Source organism: Hydra vulgaris, chromosome 14 (genome assembly GCF_038396675.1).
Source record: "Hydra vulgaris chromosome 14, alternate assembly HydraT2T_AEP".
Classification (NCBI taxonomy): domain Eukaryota; kingdom Metazoa; phylum Cnidaria; class Hydrozoa; order Anthoathecata; family Hydridae; genus Hydra; species Hydra vulgaris.
In genome coordinates, this window is record NC_088933.1 from 11,163,141 (window position 1) to 11,178,926 (window position 15,786).

General features: G+C 26.6%; 1 protein-coding gene across 2 annotated transcripts in view; it reads left to right on the top strand.

The window, feature by feature from the left end:
* LOC100202032 (mitogen-activated protein kinase kinase kinase 1) overlaps positions 1–15,786 on the top strand; it is a 45,498-nt gene that overhangs the window by 4,020 nt on the left and 25,692 nt on the right. For both annotated transcript variants that reach the window (XM_065817345.1, XM_065817344.1), the window contains 5 exons: positions 4,864–5,088; positions 9,124–9,240; positions 9,316–9,586; positions 14,402–14,504; positions 14,615–14,720. In XM_065817345.1, coding sequence (XP_065673417.1) covers positions 4,864–5,088; positions 9,124–9,240; positions 9,316–9,586; positions 14,402–14,504; positions 14,615–14,720 — 822 coding nt within the window. The remainder of the gene's footprint in view (positions 1–4,863; positions 5,089–9,123; positions 9,241–9,315; positions 9,587–14,401; positions 14,505–14,614; positions 14,721–15,786) is intronic.

A 15,786-nucleotide genomic window follows, 5' to 3' on the forward strand; every position in this document is an offset into this window, starting at 1 on the left:
TTGTTTTAACTTTAACTAAGTAAAAAAGTATGAGCATATATAATTTACATTCACATTATTAATACTGTAAGCAGTGTAATTTTAAAATTGAAATAAAAATGTATATAGGGTTCGAAATTGAAAAATCGAAAAATTGTTAGAAAATGGTTATAAGTTTAATGTTACGATCTCATCAAATGAAGTACTATTATATTATTACATTAAAAAAGTTTGTTTTTTCCTAAGTTTACATGTTATTGTTTTTTTAAAAAAGCTGTTAATGAAACTTTTATATAAGATCTGATTTAATTTAATAAAAGATCAATTAATCAGACATGAAGAAATATTAGGCTGAGTATTTCAAAGAAATTAAATAGTGCAGAGAAACCATCAAAAAGACACTTAAAAACACTTTTTTTACTGGATCTGAACTGTATGAACTATTTTATAGCTATTTTTAATGCTTATGAAAAATGTTTTATATTTTCCAATTGTAATAGAATGCAGGCATTTTAAGAATTATTACAACAATAAAAAATTCTACTATAAAAGTGTGTAATATATTAAAGTAATTAATTTATAAAAATCTAATTCATTACATAAAACAAAAATTATTATGCAATAATTTATTATGTAATAATTTTATTTTTCATCAGTTAAATAATTTTATATTTTATAAATATAATTTAGAGTTTTAAATTGCCTATTTTTAATTTTTTTTTGTCTTTGGAACAACTGTGCCTTTAAAAAGTATTGCAATAAAATTATTTTTTTTATAAAAATGACTTCGTATTTTTCATTTTAGTTACAATGATAATTATACCTTTTAAGAGAAAAAGTTATACTTTTGCGAGAGCTGTAAATAGCTGTAAATATATATATATATATATATATATATATATATATATATATATATATATATATATATATATATATATATATATATATATATATATATATATAAATATATATGTATATATATATATATATGTATATATGTATATGTATATATATACATATACATATACATATACATATAGATATACATATATATATATATATATATATATATATATATATATATATATATATATATATATATATATATTGTTGTTGTATGATTTAGTATTAAAAAGACTCAACTCTTGAACATTGTAGAGTGCTCAATATTTAAGAAATATATAATTTTTCAAAAACAGAGCATTTTATCCTTAAATTTAGAAAAAACAACTTTTAATAGAACTTAAAGTTTCATGCCTATCGGCAATCTTCAGCCATGAAGTACAAAATCTAAAATATAAAAAACCGTTTAAAAATTACAAACTATGGTAGAATGAGTTTTGATGTTATAGTACAAGAAGACGTAATGGAAAACTAATCTCTGCTATCAAACATAAAAGGAGAAAGTTAAAGGAGAGACAATCGGCTAAACAAAAGAGGCAAATTAGTTTCTCAATTTGGGTACAAAAATAAATTTTTCCTTTCATTGTTTGATAGCAGAGATTAGTTTTCCATTATGTCTTCTTGTACTATAACGTCAGAACTCATTCTACCATAGTTTGTAATTTTTAAACTGTTTTTTATATTTTAGATTTTGTACTTCATGGCTGATGATTGCCGATAGGCACGAAACTTTAGGTTCCATTAAAAGTTGTTTTTTCTAAATTTAAGTATAAAATGCTCTGTTTTTGAAAAAATATATATTTCTTAAATATTGAGCACTCTAGAATGATCAAGATTTTGGTATTTTTAATACTACATCATACAACAACAATATATATATATATATATATATATATATATATATATATATATATATATATATATATATATATATATATATATATATATATATATATATATATATATATATATATATATATATATATATATATATTCCCGCCTCTTGCCCACACTTTCCTAAATGGTTTAGGGGAGCAATTTATAGCTCTTGCAAAAGTATAATTTTTTCTGTCAAAAGTATAATTATCTTTGTAATTAAAATAAAAAATACAAAGTCATTTTTGTAAAAAAGAAAATTAATTGCATAATTAACTGCAATGCTTTTTAAAAGGCATGGTTGTTGCAGGAAAATAAAAAAAGAGCGTCAATTTAAATGCAATAAGTTACACTTGTTATGTATATATTCTTATAACATTAACATTACAAACATATGCTTGTAATGAGTGTAAAACCAAATTTTGTATTCAATAAGCAATTTTTTTAAACAATATCAGAAAGCTTGTGCAAAAGCTCTTGTAAGAGGCTGTTTAGAGAAGTAGCTCGCTTGGCTCACCATGTTTATTTTAGGAACTCTGCTCTTGCACTCATTTACTCCCGCTGAGGGCTGTATATATATATTTTGAGATATATTTTGTGCCCATTTATTTTTCAGAAAAAGAAGAAAAAACAAAGGTTATTAAAAAAATTATTGCTGCCCCAACCTAAACTCAGTTGATGTAGCAACACTCCCTTGCAAGCCTATATATCTACCTATTTCAGTATCATTTCATCAGTGTGGGTTTAATGCTGCATTTATATATACATACTTATATATAGCCATTATTTTGTCAATTATTTTTAATCAATCCTACTCAAGTGGCATAATTCCGAGATTATGGCAGTGTGCAAATATTATCCCTATATTTAAGAAAGGAGACAAATTGAAAGCAACTAACTACTGTCATGTTTCATTAATGTCTGTCGTATGCAAAGTAATTGAGAGTATAATAAGAGATGCTTTGATGGAACATCTTGTTGAAAATAAATTAGTATCTGATTCGCAGCACGGCTTTGTCTGTAGTAAAAACTTTTGCAAAAATTTACTAGAGTCCTTGGAATGTGGTTATTCAATTGATATAGCTTTTTTGGATTTTTTCAAAGCATTTGATACATTTGCACACAAAAGATTGTTAATAAAATTAAAAGCATTTCGTGAAAATAAAATTTTAGTAAAATGGTTTAAAGCATATCTGACTAATAGAATTCAAAGAGTTGTCCTTGGTACTTATAAATCAGAATGGAAGGAGGTAACAAGTGGAGTGCCACAGGGCTCAGTAATAGGTCCGCTATTATTTGTTATCTATATTGATGATACATCACAAGAAATAAGAAATTGCTGTAAGTTGTATGCCGACGATACAAAAGTTATTGTGGTGATTACATATCAATGATAACTATGCAATGTAAGAGGATTTATTGAACCCTAGTAAATGGAGTAAAAAATGGTTATTACACTTTAACAATGGAATATGCAAAATTATGCATATAGGGAAAAAAAACCCTTGCTATAACTATTATATAAGCCAACCAACGAGCAATGAAAATCATCACATGATAAAAACATCTTTGGAACAAGATTTAGAGGTAATATCTAATGATATAAAATGGAAAAATCATATAGATATGATCGCAGGAAAAGCAAACAGACTACTTGGTCAAATAAAACATTGTTTATATACTTAGATAAAGACCTAATGAAACTGCTGTGTTGTTTTTTAGTTCGACCCCAATTTAAAATCCCTATTATAAAAAAGACATCAATAAAATAGAACAAGTACAACAAAGAGCAACAAGATTAAGATGTTTTAAAGGTATGAAATATGAGGAGCGATTATAAGAATTTGGATTGATGTCATTAGAAAAATGAAGAGAACGGAGCAATATAATAGAATATTATAAAATTAAAAATTACATTCATAAAGTAAATTAGAGATTCATAATTAGGAGGTCATAATCAGCGTTTGCACAAACAAAATGTTTGTATTTTGGAAGCAAGAATGCATTACTTTACTAATAGGATTGTTAATAAATGTAACAGTCTTTCAAATGGCGTTGTTAACTCTATTAAGTTAATTGGATTGTTATTATTTTGTTATATCACGAATTTCATTTGTATTTTTCATTTTACTGTTAAAGTTATGCAACTACAGTTGCGTGACTCACATATTTTCATATGTACAGTTAACATTATTATTATTATTATTATTATTATTATTATTATTATTATTATTATATCTTTCTATCTATATATGTATATAAATATGATAAGTTAATGAACCTGATTGCCTACCCAGGCAAGTAGCAAAATTAAACTTTTACTACTTGCCTGATGATTGTGATAACACATGAAACTCAGAGTTGCAATATTAAATTATATTATAAACATTAGCATTTAGCTAATTCCTGGTACTGCGGGTAACAGTAACATATATATTATATAGCTCTAGTTTATCTATTGAGCACTCTTTCAAGTATACAATATTATACATGATAATATATAGATATTTTCTTTATTCATATATATATATATATATATATATATATATATATATATATATATATACATATATATATATATATATACATATATATATATATATACATATATATATATATATATATATACATATATATATATATTTATATATATATTTATATATATATATATATATTATATATATATATATATGTTATATATATATATATATATATATATATATATATATATATATATATATATATATATATATAAATATGATAAGTTAATGAATCTGATTGTATTTTGTATACATTTTCGTAAATTAAGTTTTACTTAGGTTTTTATTAATATTACTACATGCGTGTACACATAAAAAGTACTTAACTAATTCTCTTTTTCCAAAAATCTCAAGTTTAAATCAGGTTCTTTGTTTAACTTTAATAAAAATAATGTTGGCTTTCAATGTTCATTGGAAGAGATTGTAAAATCTTCTCTACCCCACCTCCCCACCCAACCACCCACACATTTACCTTCTACTAATAATATACAATTTAGAAAGAGGTTAACTTATAAAAAATGTATAATGAATGTCTCCCTATTCTAATTTTCTTTTAACTTTATAGGTAGAAAAATCAGATAGAAAACGAAGTCCGTCTCCACGGTTTTCAAAGAGATCACCATCGCCAAATGTTGATCCCCATGCTGATGCTGACATGAATCGTGTTAAAAAACAAGTTGCTAAAGTATTAAAGGCAAGACTTTATCTTCTTGAACAACCTGGACCCAACTCATTCCATATAGGAGGTGATTCTCCGGATCACAAATATAAAGTCATTATTGGTCCTCAGGTACCTCCACAATTTTTTTTTTTTTAATTTATTGGCAGTCACATTTATTTTCAATTTCATTTTAATTCTTGCTTATCTTTACTTTAAAATAAAAAAATTAATCTTTGGTTATCTTATTAAATCGCTGAGGTTAAAAATATTCTGAAATCAAATTTAAATCTGAACTATATACTTTTAACCATTACTTTTAACCATTACTTTTAACCATTTGACCTTTTTTTGATAAAGTATACATTCTTTATCAAATCAAAAAAAAAAAGAAAATATTTAAAATGTGTCAACATGGGTTTTAAACAGTTTGCACAGCTCAAATATAAGTTGAGTTTGAAAATTTTAAATCAAAAAATACCCAAGTTAATTCCCAATAACTTGAACCTTTAAGGAAAAAAGGAAAATGGTTTGACTTATCAAATGTTTGACTAAAGCAAATTTCTGTTAAGTTATACTTTGGCTAAAATGAAATATTAGTTTGAGTTTAAGGTGATTTTACTTTATTCAATGCTCAAGTAAATGCCAGTGCTATTAAATGACAAATCTTCTTGCCCCTGTTTTTCCACAGCATTGGTGGCCACCTCCGAATATAGTTTTGCAAGCAAAATGATTTGAAGGCTGCTTCCAGTGGCTTGTCTCCGAGCTGGCTGCGGCAACCAAATTGTAGGCAGAAATATTTGATGTTTTCTAACTTAACAAGCAATTTATATATTAACTAAGAACAAATGTTAAAAGTTTGACATTAAAGTTTTGTTTTATACCATTTATTGAAAAAGTTTTGACTATTTAATTAAAACAATAGTTGTAATAATAAATTAATGGGAATAAAATCAAAAAAATGAATATATTAGTAGTTTCATAATTAAAATGAATGTTAAAAATGGGAAAATTCATTTTTATGCCTTAGACAAAAAAATCATTTAGAAAAAAAAAGTTTATAATTTATTATAATTTAAAAGTTTATAATAATTAAATTGTCAGTTTATGATTAAAGTTTGATATTTTGTCACCCATTCATCATGCTATAACTTTCACTTTGCGACCATAGCATTAATTTTTTAACTTAAATCGTTGGATATTTTTAATAAAAATAGTTGAAAAATACATTGCTCTTTAATATTCATTAAGAATAAATGAAACTAATTTATTTTGATGTCAGTTAAATTCAATTTTTCCAATATTAAAAACTTTTATGAAAAGTAAACTTGTTTTTGAAAAAAAAAGTTTTTTTTGCAACGTAATTGAAAATAAAAAATGCGCTTTTGTCAAGCAAAATAGTATTGTGTGGATATTCTAATTATAGTGTATATTCTGCTGTAGTGTAAGATTTTGACTACTACATTTTTAATAATAAATTTTTACTCCTCACTTAAAAAATTTTATATTAAATTTCTATTCACTTTTAAAAATTGATTAATTAAAATTTTTACTGTCATGAGATTTTACTCCCCTTAAAATTTTATTTTGCGACCACGTTCTATTTTGTCAATACTATTGACTCAATAGTATTGGCAAAATACAACCTGATTACAAGAAAGATTTATAATCAGGTTGAAACACGCCACAATCTTTAAAATGTTTAAAAGTGTTGACTAAATCTTTTTTTTCTTGCAAATGAAATAATTGATATACTGTAAATATTTTGATATGCTGTTTACAAACAGTGTCATACTCACAACTACATACAATTATAAGTGTGTAAGGTTTTAAAATAAACTTAATTGATAGTTAATAGTATAGTGACTATTGGAGTGTTTTAAAAAACAATATTTTTGAAAAATATATGCTGCCATCCTCTTAATGTGTTCTATACAGGGATGCGGAGTCCCAAAAAGGACTCCGGATTTGAAAGTCACAAAAAATTACTTTATTCTAGTTTTTGGTATCCAGGAGCTCTGAAAATATAAATAAGTTTATGTACTACTAATAGAAAAAAAATTAAGACTTTTAGGTTATTGGAACAATCATTTTTTAAGCCCAAAGTCCTTAGGTATAATGGCGGCAAGAACTCCGGGACTCCAGGACGCCGGGCTTAAAAACAATAAGTTTCAAGTCATTTAATCTCATGAATTTTTTGTATTATAGCAGATAATAAGTCAACAAACATGTTTAGAGCTTCTGGACACTACAGACTTGGAAAAAGTAGAGATATAAAGCCGGAGTCTTTTTGGGACTCCGCATCCCTTGTTCTATATGATAAAAAAATATTGGTTTTAAAATTTTTTTGAATAAAAATATATTTAGGTCCTTCAAGACCCTTGAACATATAACAAGTTCCTAATATTATTAAAAAAAAAAAATTCGTTAGATGTAACAGCATAAAAAATAAAGTTTATTAGCCATAAAAGAAAAAAGTGAATTTTTACTAATTTTTTTGACAAATTTTTTTTCGATAAGTTATTTATAATATGATTATTTTTGAAATTTTCTTAAGGTTTCGCATCATTCAAGACCCAACACAATACACTTTTTAAGAAATTTTCTTTAATAATATTAGGAACTCAAGGGTCTTGAGGGACCCCTAAAAATATTTTTTATTCAAAAAATTTAAAACCAATGTTTTTTTTTATCAAATAGAACACATTAAGGGGGTGGCAACATATATTTTTCAAAAAAGTTGTTTTTTGGGACACCCTAATGACTATGTTAATATTGTAATAATATGCACATGTTTTAACTACATAGTATATTATTACACAATCTTTATTAATTACAGAAGATGTCATTCACAACAAATAATCAGAATAATTTTTTTTTAAATAAAGTAACCTCTATTCTGAAAAAGGGGGATCTTATGAAACAGCTAATGAAACAGCAGTTTCATTAGATCTTTGAATGGCTGCAGCAAATAAATTTAACATTATATAAAATTAAGTGGAAGGGATTCTGAATAAAAGATGGTGTAGCTCCTTGTACGTCTCAAAGTCTACCTTATGAGGTAGCATTGCCATTTTTCCTATAATTGTAGTTTATTGAAAATCATACTTATTGTTTTTTAAATTTTAAAGTTTCATATAATAAGTGAGTCAATGCATACTTATACATTTTTAGGATTTTTAAATTTGAGAAATCTTTTGTATGGTCTTCCCACACTTTGACACACAGTGCAATGACAAAAAATATGCGCAATCTAAGATATACAACATATATAGCCATAATTGCAATGTATTATACATACATTAACTGACTTAAATTGGGATAGGCACAGTGAAAAAAGTTTAAAAAGTTTAAACGTTAAAATTTTTTAATGTTTAAAATTACTCAATACTTTTTAATGTTTTATAGATTGTGAATTTTTTTGTTGTTGTTGTTGTGATTTGTTAAAACTATTAGGAAAATACAATCGGGTCGAAAATTTTTCATTTATATTAAAAAATATTTTTTTTCAATATCTAATTATTAAAAATAAAAATATAACGTTATTGTAAATAATAATTAAAAAAACTTTGATCAAAGTTCAGCTTCAAAAAATAACTCTGACTGCGGCTGCCAATAGAAAGGTGGAAGCCACTCGAGGAGAAAGAAAGAACATTTTGTTAAATAAAAATTGATTGGGAGGCCACCGCCAATGACTTCTGCCTCTTTTAAAAGTGCGGTAGTGGTGTAGTGGTAAAGCGCTCGCTTCATAAGCTAGAGGTTCCGAGTTCAATCCCCACCACATCCCTGGTAATACCACGTTCAACTCGTTTCTCTGCGCAGCGGCCTTGCTCGTCAAGGTTCGTGTTTCAGAGTTATTGAGTTGAAAGAGGGTTATAACCTTCTTGGCCTTGAGGAGGCAAATAAATAAAAAAATAAAAAAAGTCTGCTTTTTTTGCAGAAAGTTACTTTGCTGCCAGACAGCATTATCAACTCTGGTATAAACGTTAAACATACACTGTTATACATGTAAAAGATGATTCAATAAAAGAAGTTAAGTTTTGTATTTATGCAGTACACTCAAGAGATAGAACTTTTTTTAAGGAATTAAAAATCTACAAATGTAATGTATTTTCAAGAATATAAATTTTTTTAAAAATTTTTGTATATATATTTTTATTAATTTAGACATGTACATGTGGAAAAGATCAGTTTTGTGTTCATGTTCTTTTTGTCATGTTACGTGTATTTCAAATTAAAGAAACAGATCCTTTGCTTTGGTCAAGAGAACTCAAAAATTATGAGGTTAAAAAATTTACTAAAAACAAATAGACCCAATTTGACTGTTTTGAATTTATTTCTGTTTATTTTATTTTTAAGGTGGAAACTCTTTTTACTAAATATCGCCAAAGGATTGCTGCTCTATCAACTAAGAAAATTCAAGCTAGTATTTTTAAATCAAAAAGTACACAATCTACTGTATTGCCTAGTCCTTTAGTTGTGGCTGGTAATTCTTCACATCCATTTAGTTCTATCAAAGAAGAGGAAGAAGTTTGCCCCATATGTTTATCAGATCTTGTTGAAGGTGAGAGTATGACATTATGCAAAGATGGTTGTCAAAATCGACTTCATCATCATTGTATGGCTGTGTGTAAGTATTTAATTGATAATAATTTTCTTTTAAAATATTTGTATATATACTCACTTTACTCAACTTTATCGAGTCATTTTTGTTAGAGGCGTGCGGTTGCATGCCTTATATGACCACGCATATGTTTTGTTTTGTTAACTTGGCCATAGCACTTGAGAATGTGCTTGTTTGAGAATTTGCGTATTTTAAAAATGCGCTGAAAAAAACCAAACTAAATTGAAGAGAAAATTAAAAATAAAACTCATAAACTGAATAAAGAAACAAAATCTTATCTGAATAATGAAAAAATAAATAAATGCATAAAAACAATTTTTTTTTAATTTAGAAGCATTTCAATTTATAGTTCAAACCTAATTACTTTTTAAATTTAGAAGTGTCTCAATTAATACCTTAAACCTAACAATTTTTAACATATCATAATGAGTGTAGCATTTTTATTTGAGGCGCAAATGTTCGATATTCGATTTAGATTCAAATCTTTTTAATGGTTCTTTTTTTTAATTTATGTTTTATTTGCTTAGTAGACATTAGAAAATATCAAAGTTTTAAATTTTTAAATAATTAAGTTTCGAAGTAATTAAACTTCGATATTTTCTAAATTCTAAGTGAAGAACTTTTAAATTTAAAAAAATATATATATATATATATTAATGTTATACCACAGCGATCTATACTGAAGGCCTTGCCATCGCTCAAACAAAGCGTATTTGACTGGGGGCCTATTTTTTAAACGGCAAAAACAAAACGAAAATTTAAGTAATTTTATATTAACTCAATAAACTATTCACTCTCAAAGCATTTTATTTTAAAATAACAAACTGAAATTCCAACAAAATATTTCTTAATTTATAAATTTTTCTCAAATTAATCAAACAAAACAATAAAATAAAGGTCAAAGTCATGCCATATATATATATATATATATATATATATATATATATATATATATATATATATATATATATATATATATATATATATATATATATCAGGCCTTGTTAAGAAGCGCTACGCAGCTCCCATTTTGCTTGCGAAAAGGCGATTTGCCTACGCGTTCAGCAGTTTTGCGCTACGCAAAAACTTATATCTTTTAGAATATTTAAATTATCTTTTGATTACCGTTAACGTGACGTTTATTCAGAAGAAATAAAGTCGTAAGTAAATTTAACCGCAATTGTAAAATAATAGATTTTTTTGTTAAAGAAACAGTTTGTTTCATAATTTTTTTTTGTTATTAAAAATTAGTTAAAAAAAAAAGTGTTTTAAGTTTTATCTTAAGGAATTAAATATATAAATTCCTTTTAAATATAAAAATTATTTTTAGTCATAATAAGTTTAAAAAATGCACGATTTATTTTGATGTAAATATTTTATTAATAAGATATTTTGTTTATTGTTAATTCAATAACGTAAAGTTTTAATGACGTTCATTTAATTTATGAAAATAAATTATGATCACGAACGTGTTATCGGTAACTGGATAAATAACAAAAAAAAACTTTATTGTTTAAAAACATTATTAAAAAGAGTTCACAAATTAAATAAGAAAAAATGTATTAACAGTTAATAAAATAACCAAAAACCAAATATAAAATCATAAGAAAATAAACAAATATTTTACGTTTCATGAAAAAAATATTTTTTTCAAAATAAAATTTAGTTCATATTTGAAAAAAATAATAAAAATGATTTTTTTAATAAGAACTTAGATTTTATTTGTAACTTTTGTTATAGTGAGAAAAAAACAAACTGTTTGTATGATTTTTAACGCGTTAATAAAATAACTTTAATTACAATGCGGTACTTGAAAAGACGCTAGTGACGCAATATAACTTCTAACGATGCAAAATATATTTGCTGAGTTGAGTTACTTAGAAATGCGCTACGCGTTTTCGCTACGCAGCGAAATCTCGTAACAAGGCCTGATATATATATATATATGTATACATATATGTATATATATATACATATATGCATATATATATATATTAGTAAAAACATTTATCTTTTTTCTTCTACTCTGAGTTTTGCAATTACTGGTTCTTTAGGAAGAGTTACTATCTCAAAACCTATTATATTTTGAGATTTAGTAACTCTTCCAGAAGATCCAGTAATGGTGAAACTCAGAGTTGAAGAAAAAAGACATTGAACACTCTATTTGTAAAACACAAGTTAATAATCATATTCATAAAATCCCAATAAAAAGTTTGCAATAAGATTAAAATAATAATTTCAGAATTCATGACAATTTTAATATTTTTTGAGCTGGTTCTTTATTTGAACGAGCAGTCAGAAGTTTACATAAATTATTTAAAAAAATGTTTGAAAGAATATTTCCGTGATGTCGATGCATCTCAAAGTTGTAAAACTCTGATACCATCATTAGAATATTGCTCAATGAAACTCTGCATACTTGATCCTTAATCGCATTAAAAATTATAAAGAATATTAAGTCCACCACGGTCAATTGAGTCTATGTATTGTCCATAATTTTGGTGGTAAAATGTGGTTTTTTCTAGCAGCTCATTTTCTGATAGTTCGATATCTTTACGAGTTAAATACCCCGATATGTATATAAGTGCCATATTTGTATCAGGAGAATTGGAAGATTCAAGATCTGGTGAGTTGTCAAATATCTCAGCAGAGGACTCATCCAATAAAAAGCCGCAATTTGGACAAGAATGGGTTGTATCAAGACTAATGTCAAAAGCCAGGTTATCAAGTGACAGTAAAAGCTTGGCTCTTGAAATATTCAATTTTTCAATCACCTGTTGTACTGTTATAAAATATATGCCTCCGGAACCTTGACGCAATTTACTAAACTCTTTTTCCAATGGATCAGTAAAAAACTCACTAAGAATGACATATTGATGTGAGCTATTCAATAATGATCGACATAATTCAACAACACCATTGCACGTGTGGTAAATTGATTATGCGGTGTCACAAGTAAGTTGTTTCTTTCTTTTACCTTGCTTTCCAGCCATCTTTAAAGCCATATTTCCAAAATTTAAAATATTGTCCAACCTATTATCATTAGGATCTCTAATTACTGCTTGAAGTTCATCATTAAGTCTAATATCTGCACCTGTTCCTTTAACATTGAGAACTTTCCACCACGATACAGCAATGTTAATAAAATCTGCTGTGTCTTGTCTTTCTTTTATATGCTGCAGTCCTGGATGGTTAATCAAGCATGGTAAGTTCTACCTGTTTATCCTTAATCAGGTAGAAACTGACTGCCTCTCAATTGGCTTTGGAAATATTGAAACCTCGTTTAAATTAGATAATTTAACTAAAATTTTGGATCGAAGTTCATAAAGCTTTTTAAGATGATCCCATTGTGCTACTTTATGTACTCCTTTATCATAAAAAATAAGTTGACCAGTTTTTTCAGTAAGCCAATTATTTCTAATGTTTTTAAGCAAATGTACATAATCAAAGATTAAGAAAATTCTGTTCTTTCGAAGATTTTAAAAATGCCTGATTAATCTATTTCCATCACATATTATGGCTTTGACTTGACCCGATGATTCCTTTATTGATTGGATAGTAATGCTAATTTGTTCGAAAAGAAATTGCGAGTTTAATTTACTTATAGGTATCATTTTGGTAATGAATGATGGTCCATCGAATAAGCAATTAACCATTAAACCCAATACAGCTTTTGCAAGAGAAGTTGAATTGCCCATTGCTTTTCCAAACAATGTACCACCATGATATAATAACATTTTTTTAACATAAACTTCATCATGCAATAACAAACAAAGTTTCTGTTTTTCTTCAAAAGATTGGAAAATATTTGTCAAAAAAAGCTTTTCGTTTAATTTAGAAACTTTTGAAGTTATTCTTGTCAAAGTTCTTACAGAAGGCAATTTGTAATCTGTTTGCAATTGACTATACAAACTTCTGGACGTAGCAAAATACTGAGAAGATCCAATAATAATTTCTTTAGAATAAATCTTACTACCAATACACTGTGAACCCATAGAAGCTAAATGTTCTTGAATTACAATTTCTTTTCTTCCAAGAATCAAATTCTTTAAATAATGTACGACTTCTTCTAATATTGACCATGCATTAATTTTGGAAACTCTATTTTTAGAAATTGTAGAAATTTTAATTTTGACTCCATAGTGATAAGTTTCAAAATGCAAATCATCACTAATCTTGATTAAAAAACATGGAACCCCATGTTTGGAGGAGATTGAGTGGGAATTTGACAAGAAGGTATGCCTGGCCAAACAGATGGTGGAAATTTAGGACAATATTTTCCTCTTGTTGTTTTTCAAAATTTATCGGCCAATGCAACTCACAAACTACAGTCTCATTAGTTACATTTAGATTTGCATTTGGAATTACTTTAATCCACATTTGTTTTTCTTCTTCATTTTTAGGAAATCGATATACTGAGATCTTCAAATTTTCCGATTTCTTTTTTGCAGATAAATAATTTGTAGTACAGCCATAAATACAACATTTTTTACCCATATTTCAATATAACGAAAATGGCGAATATAGTGCGCGATGGCAAGGCCTTCAGTATAGATCGTTGTGTGTTAATTTTTTTTTTTTGGTTTATTTTTTAATTTATCATTTGTTATGATTTATATTCATTAAGTTTATTATTTTTATTTTATTTTAGTTTTATTTCTTCCTTCAGTAAATGATTTGTTTCTTTTTAGTTTAAGTTATACGTTTTTTTCAGCACATTTTTTAAACACGCTTTTAAGAAAATGTTAAAATTGATCTACCCTAATAGTCGTATGTATTTAAAATACGCCTTTTTGAAAACATTTGTAAACTGACTTACAGGGGCAGAAGAATGCAAAAGGCGTAAAGAAAAGTTAAATTGTCCATTGTGTCGAACTGTTTGGAAGTCTCGAAGAAGTACTTCTCCAGAAAAACTTGGTCAAAGGTAAACTTAATGTTTTTTTGCTGTAAAGTGAATGAATTTTGTAAATAAATGTATTATATACATATATTTTTTCTAATTTTCACTTTTTACTTTATACTTTACTTTAAAAGCATCAATTCTCATGAAAGTCATTTAGCGTCAGTGGATGCTCCAGGTCTTCCTTGTAATGAAGTAGTCCCAGAAGAATATAAAAATCTTACTAAATCTTGGATAGAGGTTTGTTTTTTGTAATTAGTTTTTTTGTATTGGAACAAAAATCTGTCTAATGTAAGTGATTACCGTATATACTCGCGTATAAGTCAATCCACATATAAGTCGAAGTGGAAATTTAGGGTGAAAATTTGGTCCAAAATTGGAAACCCGCGTATAAGTCGAAGTGGGAATTCAGAGTGAAAGTTTTGTCCAAAATTGAAAACTTGCGTATTCAAAATAAAAATTTGCGGTCAAAAATATTATTTAAAACATTTATTGTAAATATAAGGACATAAACACAATTAAAGAATTATGTAAATTGAAAACATTTTGTATTAGTACAGACATAGGTAAACATATTAAAATTGAAATTGTCTGATCAATCATTAAAAAGTTCATTGTAGATATCTTCTGAAACATCTCCAATGTGATCATCTGTGTGATCATTATCTTCCGAGTAAGCTTCAACATCTGCCAGATCCTCAGCCTCATCATCGAACAAAGCATCGGCTTCAGTTCCATCCATAGCATTGCTGATGCCACATTTCAGGAATGAATGTTTGATCATTTCTTTGGGGATTAAAAATCTTTTTCCACGTTTGGTTTTTGGCATTTCAGAAAGATTTTTTTTATTTTTTCGCTAGTCACACACAAGCTTCTCATCAATGTTATTTTCTCTGGCAGCATTTGAGTTACCATTGATCTCAGCAAGTTCAACAATTTAGAATTAACCAATTTCGAATTTGAGCCGTAAAAAATTTTGCTTTCTCAAGAAAAGGTTGAAGGAGCTACACCGATAGGTCACTTTTCCGTTTCAGATAAAGAACCAAAAATCTAACCTCTAGAATTAAATGGAAACAAAAATAATTTACAAAAAAGTTGGAAAGAGCCAAGGTACAACTTGCAAAGAGGTTCATTGAAGTTGTTTTTCCAGATCAGAGTGAATATTTTATCCCAATTCTTTTAAATAAATTTTTAGAAACTTCAGACAATAATTTTTGATGATTTATATAGGAAGTGACAAGTTCAACAATTAAGTTTAAATCCAGCTTCGTAGGAATTCCGACTTTGTTTCATTTTTTGATGCACT